General features: G+C 43.5%; 1 protein-coding gene across 3 annotated transcripts in view; it reads left to right on the top strand.

The window, feature by feature from the left end:
• Positions 1-11,616, top strand: part of ARMH3 (armadillo like helical domain containing 3) — a 237,969-nt gene extending 226,353 nt beyond the window's left edge. For all 3 annotated transcript variants that reach the window (XM_053305039.1, XM_053305040.1, XM_053305041.1), the window contains exons 25-26: positions 5,190-5,306; positions 9,512-11,616. In XM_053305039.1, the coding sequence (XP_053161014.1) occupies positions 5,190-5,306; positions 9,512-9,604 (210 nt within the window). In that variant the 3' untranslated portion in view covers positions 9,605-11,616. The remainder of the gene's footprint in view (positions 1-5,189; positions 5,307-9,511) is intronic.
• The last annotated feature ends 930 nt before the right edge of the window (positions 11,617-12,546 follow it).

Below are 12,546 nucleotides of genomic sequence, written 5' to 3'. Positions count from 1 at the left end.
TCCTTGTGTACCATCTGTGCCCATAAACCGAGGCTTTCACATCTTCAGACAGTGAGGTTGAGATGCGATATGTTGCTGTAAAAGCTGCACCAATCAACAAAGACAATTGCCTCTTTCTGCTTTTTGTAGAATAGGCTGTTGCTCAGAGTCTTCCCAGCTCAGCCCTTTTGCTGGCAGGAATGGCTTTTGTTTCCTGCTGGAAACATAGAGCTTTCTGTATAACAGCAGAAGCAGGAAGTTGATCTGGGTCACATGTTGCACACCAGGAGCTTTTACACAAATGGCTTTTAGCTCACATCAAAGCAATATAAAAGATCAGGAAAAACTGCAATATGGTTCTAGGTTAATAATATGTAACTACAAAAGATAGGAAAATAAAATAACCTTTATTATTAAAATGGGTATTTTAATAATAAAGGTTAATAATGCTACATAACATTGTTTAAAATTTAATAAGAACTGTTTAAAAAACTCATAATGCATTAAAGGTCCTCATTCATATGCCAATTAGGTAATTAGTTCAAATATATTATAAAAGTCCTCAGATGTATGTTGACTAAAGCATGTAGACCTATGATTCCAAGTGATTTTAAGTCCTTGAAGATCTTTATGAAGTCAGATGCATTTCAACTCATAGTTTTCCTCAGTGACTTTCCAAATATTGTTCTCATGAGGACATAGCACCTCCAGACTCCTTTTGATCCAAATCAATTTTCATGATATTTCCAGGGCCCCCTTCTCACTCAATGGCACATGTTGCTTCTATGTAGTGTTGTGCCCTTATTATAAAAGTTAAAAAATCAAAGCCGCTTAGCCAGATGCAGTGGCTTAAGGTTCAAACAGCTTATATAGAATTTACAGGGCAAGTGCATCTCCTCCAGAATGGAGTGTGCACATTCACACATCAGATGAATTCACCTCGAAGTCCATGTGAGTTATTGGGGAGCACTTCACACACGATTCTGGTTTCCCCCAGCTGTATATTTTATCTCACGGGCTGCACATTTTAGCTTAGCCAGGGTGAAACATGTCTGGGGTAAAAAATCCTCTATTTGTAGCCCAGTGCTTCTCCCGCGATGTGTGGAGGGGCCATTACTGATAACTTTTTCAAAGTTAGCACTTTCGTGTTTTTGGATTTTGTAAACATTTTTTTGGGTGGAATTCCAGAGCATCAACTGTCAGCCAGCACAAGCACTACTGCCGGCATCCTGGAGCATCTTCTCCCTCCACCACCACCCCCAGGCATGAGATACAAACCACTTTGTATTGTTAAAAAGCAGTCTCCTGTTGCTGACTTGTTGTCCTTCCGGACACACAGTCAGAAGTGGGGGGGGGGGTGTCTCAGTTAAAATGAGGCAGGTGTCATGGGCAGAAATCAAGAGGTTAAGGGCAGAAGAGGGGGATAGAGTGGTGATTTCTGTTCTTTGCAAAGTTAAGGGCAAAATCAACAAAGACAAAGGTGGAGGATCAGTGTTTAAATCTTGTGCTATTGCTTCAAGTAGTTATTCTTGTGTTAACCCTGACTTCCATAATATATATATATTTTTTAAAATCACAAAAGCACACCACACATGTGCCTTTCAAAAAAAGAGAGGCATGGAATCTCACCTCATCTAGGAAACCATTGGCTGGAGAAAAACCCGGAGCAAGCTGTATGACATACACAGTATTCACAGGAAATGCACAGAGGATCTGCATCTATGAGAAAAGCCTCAATAATGACGCAATTGCCCTTCGGAGACCCTGCACCATAAAGCCATGTGTATAAAAGTTCCAGGTAGAAGCAGTCTATAGTCTGCTTTAAAACACTTGCCCAGAGATGAAGTTGGGGATTTTGGTCACACGAATAATTATTTAAATGTGATAAAAAAGCAACTTAATATAAAAGTGACATGGCTGCTTTTTTAAAAAAAAACTTCTGAGCAGGCATGTACACCCATTGTTACATTCTCACATATTCCAGTGGTTCTCTGGGTGCGTCAGCCTTTGCTTTTGGACTGCCCTATCCTGGAACACCTAATGGTTTTATTTATTTATTTATTACATTTCTAAACTGCCCCATCCAAAGGCTCTAATAATGGACATTTGTGAGAAGTTCACGTTTACCTGTCTTATGTGACTAGTCGTATTCTGGATTGAATTATTCCTCCTCCTAGGCCTGTTCTCTGTGGTTGAAGTCTGTGCTCTCAAACACTTATTCTTCCCATCACAGCCTCAGCACACACATGCAAGGAAACAGCCAACTGAATTTGCAGATAGCTGTTATTGCTGGGGATACTTCCCCCCGCCTCACTGCCAGTAAACCTGACAAACAGGAAATAGAGGAGGCAGCAGGCTCTAATATCAGCAGGATTGCTGACAAACAATTCAGAAGTGACCTTGCAACACGTCAGCATTTATTCATTGGCCTGCACCTCCCTGTTCTCTGTTACGTGGTGCATGGATTGCACCCATGGAGAGCATGTGCTAGGTGCTAGGCAGCACATTCTAAAACTGTTGCTTGGCAAATACCCTTTTTGAAGTTTCTGGCAAGAAGTTGGAAGCCTGAATATTGGTATGACAGGAAGCAGGGAGCTGTCCAAGTGGTCAAAGGGTTGCTTTACTTCCCAGTGCATTGAAACATGATGTGGGGCACCACTGTGCCTTTCTCAGTACGCATGCACCTGGCTGTTCTTACGGATTTGAAGAAGTGTCTTAACTTTTTAGAGGGATGACTGTTCTAGCAGAGAGAACCCCACTGAACTCAAGACAGAATTGGATGGATTTTTCAAAGACGAGTGGCTTACTTACAGCACAGCAAACCACAGGCAATTGAGCATTGCCCATGCTGCTGCTGGCATGTGCCTAAAATACCATCAGTGGTGTTGTGAAATGGGTCTCTTTTGCTGTGACTTAATAATGCAAGCAGAGTTGTGAGAAGATGCTGCCTCCATTATTTCCAATGGAGGTAGCGTCATGCAATTGCACTTGTGCACTTTTAAGCTGCAGTGGAACAGTTCTGTTCCACAACACCACCAATGGTGTGTTAGGCCCATGCAGCAGCACAGATGGTTCTCGGCCATCTACATTTCACTGTGCTGTATGTGAGTGGAAAACATTGGAATCTTCCCAAGATGCCAGGAGGAAGCAGCCAATATATCTGGAATAGCACCTTCTTGGCTACAGACTGGGTCCATTTGCTAGGATACCAAAGGGAGGGCTTCTCATATCTGATAATGGGATTGTAGGGGCTCATGGTTGAACTCACCAAAAAACATTTAAAGAAAATGTCCAGCACAGCACCATTTCTCTTCCTCCGTGCTTTGGGCTAAGGAAGGTGCATTCTTATAGCAACAATGAAGTACTGTGTTGACTTTCTTCCACCCATGGCAGGGAAGAAGACAGTCACCATTCATGCTTCCCCCATTCATGACTGAGGATGGTGTGTTCCACTTCAAGTGCTGAAGTGATTTTTTTATCTTCTAGTTCCCTGAGAACAAACCAGTCTCAGCTTAGAGTGGCAGAGAGAGAGTGAGGGCAGCATTCTGTGCAGAATGTGTGTGGTGAGCTTCCCAACAAGTATCCCTGAGAGTCAGTATGATGTAGTGGATATACAGGAGGACCTCATTATTCATGGATTCAGTATCCATGATTTTGTGTATCCGTGGTCAGGTAATTGACACCTGACCTCTATCCATGGGGAAAAGCTGACCAAAAAAGATTAAATCCACATATCCGTGGATCAGGGGTGACCAGAAATGACCTCAGAGGTAATTTCTGGTCCGCCATTTTATGGCTCCTTTTCAAGGGAAATGTAAACAAAAAACAAAAAAAAACCCGTTTTTTAAAATGGTGGATTTAAGTCATTCGGGGGGCATTGCTGGACTGCTGGGGACCAGGGGAGCATGGTAGGGCACTTTATTCCCCCCCCCCGTGTTTTTTACAATTCCCCATGGCCTTCAGAATCTAACCCCTGCGATCCCATTCACTTAATGCCTCAGTATTCACGGTTTTGGTATCAGAATAGCTCAGAACAGAACCCATGCAAATACTGAGATCTTCCTGTAGTATATTGCACTTCTATTAGGGAGACTAGAGTTCTGTTTCCTACTCACCTTGGAGGTTTTCTGAGTGGTTTTGGTCAACTCACTGTCTCAATCTAACCTCTGAGGGTATGTTGCTTCTCACGGAACTCCCTTTTTTTTTTAAATTGCCATTTAAGAAAAGTTTCCAAAGAGGTTTACATAGAGACATTGCACATGCACACTTGTATACACCATCTCTAAGATGGCAGAGGGAAGCAGACACCTCCCCTTAGTTCTCTGAGCTGTACAGTTCAGTTCTGAGAGCTGGGAGGTTTGAACTTCCAGGGATATTCTCCTGTTGTGCTGTCTCTAATATTTTCTCCTGAATAAGATGATATAATGGTGATGAAATATGCAAACTCCTGTTTTTCAGACAGAATTCTTAGACCTCTTTAATGTGTATAATTCAAACAAATAAAACATCTTGCAAATCGAGCAAACACGTTTCATTGTCTAAACAACATTATCAATGCTGCTTGAACTAGAGCATTGATCATGGTGTTTGGACACTGAAACGCATTTGCTCGATTTGTAAGATCTTTTATTTGTTTTTATTGTAAGCATTAAAAAGGTCTAAGAATTTCATTTCCTCCTGAATGTTTTGTTCCTGATATGTATTGAGTCTGGGTAGTTTTAAGTGAGTTGAGGACATTTTAGATTGCCATGCTCAATCTGGGAAGCTGGTTCATCCCTCCGCTTGGTATCCTAGCAACTTGACCTTGTCTGTAGCCAAGAAGAAAACTTATCCCAGATGTGACAATGCCAGGAATATACAGTTAAGACAACAATTCCTTTCTGTTTTGATGCCTCCATTTGTGCCCCATTGAGCTAAGGAAGCAAAATAGCAAAGTCCAAGATCTATGTATGGGAAGAGAAGAGCTGTCTTGGTGCCATGGACTACAATTTAGAATCAGAATTGAAATCATGAGAGATTCTTGGCAAGTGTATCAAACTTGGTCTTGAACCCAGTGAAATGTTTTGCTCCTAAAGCTGTGTCAGGAAGATCTGAAGTCTTCTCTGTTAACCTTGGAGGGAATGGTCACTGGACTTCGCTGCTATGTGTTACTGATTTGAAGACTGTTCAGCAGATCAATGCTTTCTTCTCATTGTCTGTCTGTGTTGTAGGTTTTGGAAGTCGTACGTTCCAACTATGATACACTCACCTTGAAACTGCAGGATGGGCTGGACCAATATGAACGCTATTCAGAGCAACACAAAGAAGCTGCTTTCTTTAAAGAACTGGTGAGTTTCAACTCCCTACCAGGGAGTCACAAAAGCTTGACCCATAGTTTGGTTTGCAGTGTAGCCACAGCAGAACCAGAACTACTCTCTTACCCACCAAAAGGATGGCTGGTGGGGTGGAGATGCAGAAGCAGGTGCAGTAATGTGCTTTCCTTTAGATCATGTTCAGCTGGGTGCCTTGCAGCCACAATTGGAAATAAAAAGGTGAAATCCCCACCCATCTGGGGCTTCCTTGTATCCTCCTTGGGACATGCTTGGAGTTATGTGGTTGAGATTTCCTTGCTTGCTCTGGAAGCCTTTTCTGAGAGCCAGGAAATCTCATGCTGATTGCCCCTTCGACGGGTTCATCGGGTACCTTCTCCAGCAACTTCACTAATACAAACAGGAACATCAGCACTTTCACAAGAGATTTTCCTTGGTGATTTGAAGTGCTCAGTCACTGCATCTCACTCATCACACATGCTCAGAACTGATCTTGCACTGTTCCTCCCCACCCCCTACCCTCCCATTATCCTTCACATTCAACTGAAATTGTCTATGGTTTTTGTGATTCAAAGTTATTTCCCCTGCTGCCCTGCCATTGCTAGGTAGGCAAGTTCCTTATTGCAAATGGTGGAGCAATGGAAGTTGGGAGGCCATGACTCCTTTTCTTGATCTGTTTTCACTTGGACATGCACATTAAGAGGGAGACACTCAGACACAAGGACTGGTTCCAAGCACAGTGCAAAAAAGAGCCATGCTTGTTCTCATCTGCACATTAATATGACTCGGTTGGAGCACTAGCCTTCCCTTGCACCATGTCTTTTCATGCACCAGCCATGTGTGCTGTTTCTCTTCATTTGCTTTCCCTCCCTCCCCTGTTCCAAATCATTGTCACCACTCTCTCCGCATCCTATTGTTCACTAACGGGGCGTGGGGGGTGGGAGATTACATTTCCCTTGATTAAAAATGCAGATTTGCATTTCCAATTTGCTGAGATTGTAATTTGGCTCTGGAACCCATCATCCTAAATACTAGTAGTCTAAGTATCATTGAGTATAGTTAAGTTATGTCTACCACCATCTCCTCTTTTCTGTAGTAAATGCTCAAACAGGTTCTCTCCCAACTGGAAGCAGAATGGGAAGCTTTATCCATATTCATCTGTTGATTAAACAAACACAACTAGTTTAATCCTTTTTTCTCTAGAGATTTTATGAGCCTCCCCCATGTCAGTCCCTTACTGATAGATATAACAAATTTAATGTGTGTCCACTGAATGTTCTCTCAAATCAGGGGGAAGAATCAAGTTGATCTGGTTTGGTGTTTCTTAACTTAAGGCTCTTAATTCTTCCCTCAACATCACTGCATTTTTCTTTTTGGTTCGGAAAAGTGCCCCTTTCTTAGAGGACACCAGGACACAATCTCCTGTCACACAGCCTGGGTGCTCTGTTAGATCAAAAGCAACATGCAAGTTTCTCTTCCACTGCTTGCATCCTACTCAGGGACCTGTGCAATGTAAGAGCACAGTAGATGGGTCCAAAATTTTCCTTCTTGATCCACCTCCTAAAGTAAAATTTCCAGATTACCTCATGGACCGTGTTGCTTGATCAAAGCTTGCTGGGCAAGGCAGAGCTCTCAGGGTAGAGCCACACAGAAGTAGCCTATGGGACAACATATGTTAGTGACTCAGAGCCAAAGATCTGGGCTAAAGCTGGTGGAAGTCTATCAGTAGGCCCCAGGTAGGGAATCAGCCAGAGCTACAGGAATGTGGACAGTTTTCTGGCAATTGGCCTCCAGAGAAGACACAAACCCTATGAATTAATGCAGGCCCCAAAGATGTGCAAGCCCCCAACCCCTTGGTGAAGAGTGAATGCTCTGACTTGAAGTAGTTGGGCATTCTTTATTCTTGTGGATAATCTGTTGGCATATTAGGCAAAGGGGAGGAAATGGATATGAATTTGGGCAATTGGCAAAGTGGCTTTTCAGAGGGCTCAGGTTGGCCTCAGGTGCTGGTTCCTGAATTCTCATCAGACAAGGGAGCTCCTTCCACACTGGGAGTGTTAATCCTCAAACAGAACTGAAGATCCACTGAAGTTCTGCAAGTTCTTGAACCACGCACATTCCCTGTCAATATCCGTCACTAATTCAAGGCCATGGATGTGACAAGTCTGAGTCAGTAGCTGGCTGAGGTTAATTCCAATACAATAAGAACATAGGAAGCTGCCATATACTGAGTCAGACCATTGGTCCATCTAGCTCAGTATTGTCTACCCAGACTGGCAGCAGCTTCTCCAAGGTTGCAGGCAGGAGTTCCTCTCAGCCCTATCTTGGAGAAGCCAGGGAGGGAACTTGGAATCTTCTGCTCTTCCCAGAGTGGCTCCATCCCCTAAGGGAAACATCTTACAGTGCTCACATGCAGTTTCCCATTCAAATGCAACCAGGGTGGCCCCTGCTTAGCTAAGGGGACAAGTCATGCTTGCTAACACAAGACCAGGTCTCCTCTCAGTAGTGGACTCTTTGGTAAAAGGAGTATGATAGAGATGCTTTTGAAGGGTTTAAATAACAAAGGGATAGAGAATGAGTCTTGGCATTGGGTTACGTTTCTTCTTTACATGCTGGATTGTTGTAATTGATGTTACTTAGTTCATTCTTTGGTGTATTTAGGCCTCTGTCTCCATAACAAATAGCTAGGGGGACATATATAACTGGATTGATAGCAGGGATATCTCTGCTTGTTACATTCTTAGCATTTATCAATGCAAATGAACCAGGCTTTGATAGGAGGAAAATGGGGCACTGCTTTAAATAATAGGGCACAGTGTTCCCTCTTAGGCGGGTGCATGTGCGTATGCTCACAAGCTTTTTGATGTCCACTCAGTTAATTTTAGATCCCACTCAGATTGAATCAGGAAGGTCCTACTCTGAATATATGTGCACACACACACAGCTTTGATACTGCCGCCTGGAACAAAACTCATTCCGCACACAGATGAAAAAAATTAGAGAGAACACTGATAGGACACTGTGTATTTTTTGTGAATCTACAATATAAAGTTGCTAGCCTTCATGACTGCAGGCAATGCTTTGGGAATGAATGACTGCAGTCTAAAAACATAAGCAGAGCCTTGTTGGATTAGGCCCAAGGCTTATCTCATCCAGCATCCTGCTTCTCATCTGGCCCACCAGATGTCTCTGGGAAGCCCACAAGCAGGAGATGAAGGCATGCCCAATCCCCTACTCTTGCTTCCTTGCAGTTGGTATTCAGAGGCATCCTGTAGCCATCACGACATAGCTACTGATAGACTTGTCCTCCATGAATTTGTCTAATCCTCTTTTAAAGTCACCTGTCTACTTCTTAAAGGTTGCTTCTGCACCCTGCATAAGCCAGGGTAGTGTTCCAGAGCTGTAGTCCCTCTTGCTTTGTGGAGGAATAAGCCAATCATGCCTATTAGTCATGGTAGCTAAAAAGAGAGGTTTGGTGGGAGTATGCTACTAAATACCAGTTGTTGGGCCAAGATGGGGGACAGCTGTCACCTTTTAGGAGCTGCTTGTGGGCTTTCTAGAAGCATATGGATGGGCCCTGTTAGGGAAGGAGTGCTGGAAGAGAGAGACCTTTGGTCAGATGCAGTGCAGCTGCTCTTATGTTCTGTTTGTATGTCATTTTTTACAGCAGTCATAGATTCAATATCCTTAATTCTGCAAGCTCCTCAATAAATGAAGCAGATCTGGAACATTTTCATAACTTAATGCTGAGCACCAGGGTTGTAGTAAGGTTTGAATGGACCCTGTGACAAAAAGTAAAGATGGGACTCTATTCCCCCACCCCTGGTGCTTTCTTCAGAGAAGGGGGAGAAAGAGAATGAAGACCAGTCTGTTGTTCAACTAGCGGGGCCCTCTCCCTCAGGGGCATTTGTCTCCCCCTCTCCAACCCCATTCAATTGTAGCAACACTCCTGCTGAGAACAAAATGCTACATTTGGTTGAGTGCATGTACATCCTTGCTACAAATGGAGTGTGAGATCCTATCTGGTAAAATGGCTCCTTGGTAGATTGTATCTATCTTCAGTACTGAAGTCTTCTTTCCACACCTTAAGCTTTTTGAGTTGTTGGTGTGCTCTTTTCCATAAGCCAGTTCTGCTACTCAAAAGCTGGTCTATCCAAGGTCTTCAGTGCCAGATCTGCTGACTCTGTCGGTGGTACCTCTAGTGACTGTTCTCTCTCCCACAGGTTCGGTCCATCAGCATCAATGTGCGGCGAAATCTGGCTTTTAACACCCTCAGTCAGGAGGTCCTGCTGAAAGAGTTTTCAACCATCTCCTGAAGCTGATTTATCCACCTGTTTCCTCACCAGTCCTGGCGTTAATGCATTCCCCTCCCCAGCATTGACTGTAGCCCCTGGTTGTGGAGTGGACTAATCCTAGTGCATATATGTTTTTTCCAGGATAAACCAAGGGGAAGTTTGAACATCCCACATTCCTGGGCACAGAGAACTAATGATACGGACTGCACTGTGGGTGGGAAAGAGGGATCTATACTTCTCGCTCCTTCTCACTTTCTCTGTGGCTGCTGTTGTGCTGGAATAAGAGTTTTTCTCCCCCAAGTGAGCAAAAATTAAGCAAAGCAGGACAACGCTGAAAGCTGACTCTTCTTGTTCTCTGGAAGATATCTGATCCTGGGCAGATGCCTGGAGAAGGAGAGTAGTGCAGGCCAGGCAAACTAAGCCCTTGATAATAAGGGCAAGCCAATTGAACTCCTGACCTGTTGCTTGTGCTATAAAGCCGAAGCTACCAGCTTGACTCTGGTGCTTTGAATCTGCTGTTTTTATGTATTGTTAGCCCTGCTTCAAACTGGTGTTGAAATCAACAGCTGAGGGCTCTCCCCTTTCCTCTGAGTTAGTGCCTGCTCTTCTGAATGGTGCTTGCCAGAGGTTCTCACTGAATGGTGTTCCTGATTCCTTGCTTGAAACACTTGGTCTCTGGAGTTCCTGAACTAAGAGCCTACCTCTATAAACTCTGCTGTTCCTACTGCCCTGTTTTAAAGCTTTTGGGATAAAGGATAGTAATACGTGTCGGTGTTTTTAAATTTTTGGTTTTTTGGGGGTGGAGCAATAAGGGATAGTGACCCATACTTTTACTGCTCATACAATTGCTGTGTATCAGAGTGAAATATTTCCCCTGTCCTCAGAAGGTAGCCGCAGCAACAGAATAGGTTTGTTTTTATATTGCTCCAATGGCCTGCTTCTCTCTGATCCCTATGGTGCTGATAAGCTGACCTAGTGCTGCCATTGACATTAACAGTGTCCTCCCTATCACAGACCTGTACTGCCTAAGCCAAATTCCTCACTCATGGAAGCAGTAACTGCTTAGCTTGCCTTCCCTTCTACTGTCCAAAGTCCACCTTTTCTATACTCCAAGAAGTACTTCATTGGGGAGGTAGGGGCAGCCTTCGTATGAGGCAGAAAATTAATTTGTCAGGCTTATTGGTTCTTACAGCATTAAAGGGAAAGAGAGATTGGGAGGGGAGAAATCCACACTCTACATCTGTGACACTCAGGTCCTCATCCCTTTCTGCCAAATGATGCAACTGTAGACTTCAGGGCACATAGCATGTGTGGACAACTGTCCTATCAAATCCCTGGCACTTCTTGTGCACAATTCAACTTTCCCCATTTTGTCAATCAAAACAGTAAAGTCAATAGTACAATACTTGCTTCCCATTATGCATGCAAGAGGAATAAATAGCTGCATTATGTCTGCAAGCTAAGAAGTAGCAGTACCTCTGGCATTGTCCTCTCAGGAGAGGAGATCTTGTTCCACATACATATTCTGAACCCTTAGTAAAGGAATGTTAGGATTTGGCACATGTCCATTCTGGAAAGAGAGAGGGTGCTGCTCACCTCTGTATCCCTTTCCCTGTTGTAGACCCACTTCTGCTTGATGCAAACAGGGTTGGGTAAGCAGATATACATGGAGTCTTTTTAAGTGTGTGTTCATTTAGGAGATTATAATGCAGACACACCGACTTCGCTTCAAAGAGACTGTCACCTTATGTAATTTCCATATTCTTTCTGGACTGACATGACAAACCTCCTCACTAATACACTGATAAGTCTCGGCTGTGGCTGGCAATGAATTCTGAGGCCAAGAGTTTGAAGAGTCTTTTTCCTAGAAGAAACAATATAGATACCCTGCTGCAGAAACAGTACCTGTATGAGGATGTACATAACATAAAATTCCAGTAGAGTTCACTGAAGGGTGTGCCTCTAATAATTCTTTGTGTGCAGTTTATCTTTTTGTGTGTTTTGGGATGGGTAATAAACCATTACTACTCTTACTTCATGTTTCCTTACTGCTAACATTGTGCTAGCTGTTGTACACAATGCGCGAGTGATGTAGTCCTTGCCTCAGGCTGACCATCTAAGGATATCCTGTAGGATGGGATGGATGAGGGTGGAGGGAAGTTGGATATGAAAATGTGGGAATAGGAAGCTTGATGGAACAATATGTTTCCAATGCCAAACTCTAGAGACTCTTGTTTCTTTCTCTTCTCTCCCAGGTGACTGGGTCATCTTTTTCATCTAGGAGAGAGGCATCTAGATGAAAAAGATGACTCTCTTCCAGTCACCTTGCCTGTAAAACAGTGTCAATATAACTTTACCTGGGAAAGGAGCTCTTTTCCTCCACTACCCCAGCCTGGGGTACCACTACTCCAGTCTTTTGGCCTTGGAATAGGGTCTAAATAAATTGGGTCATTTATACTTAAATTCTAATTTTTAACACCTCTGTACAGAATCATGTTAACAGCTTTCTAAAAATATTCCTTGCAGCCCTTCTCCTCTTGGGCATCCACCACCCATGTAGAATAGGCCATTCTCAATTTCCTCTACAAACACCTTTTGTACTAGAAACTTGCTATCTAATAGTGATTCATCTTCCTATGAATTTGTCTCTGTCTTCTGTTTCATTTGGTCCTGTTGGAGGCACCTTGAGTGGCAACTGGATTTTCATCTTGGATTCCATGAGCAGTTGTGCACTTGCTCTGTGCCTACGTATCCCTTGGTAAAGTATGCTGGTCACAAGGGTAGCTTGGGGGGAAATGCTGCCTGCACAGCACATCTGTGTTTTGTGTCAGACAATACTTGGGGGCTTTAGGTTGAGCTGACTTTTTTTTTTAATGGTTGCCACACATTTTTTTAAATTGACCTTCTTGTGCTCTATCCTGACTGGATGGTACTACAACTGTTCCTCAGGCAGCAGTTTGGGC

Source organism: Hemicordylus capensis, chromosome 3, assembly GCF_027244095.1.
Source record: "Hemicordylus capensis ecotype Gifberg chromosome 3, rHemCap1.1.pri, whole genome shotgun sequence".
In the NCBI taxonomy this organism is placed as follows: domain Eukaryota; kingdom Metazoa; phylum Chordata; class Lepidosauria; order Squamata; family Cordylidae; genus Hemicordylus; species Hemicordylus capensis.
This window is presented reverse-complemented; position numbering and strand designations above follow the sequence as displayed.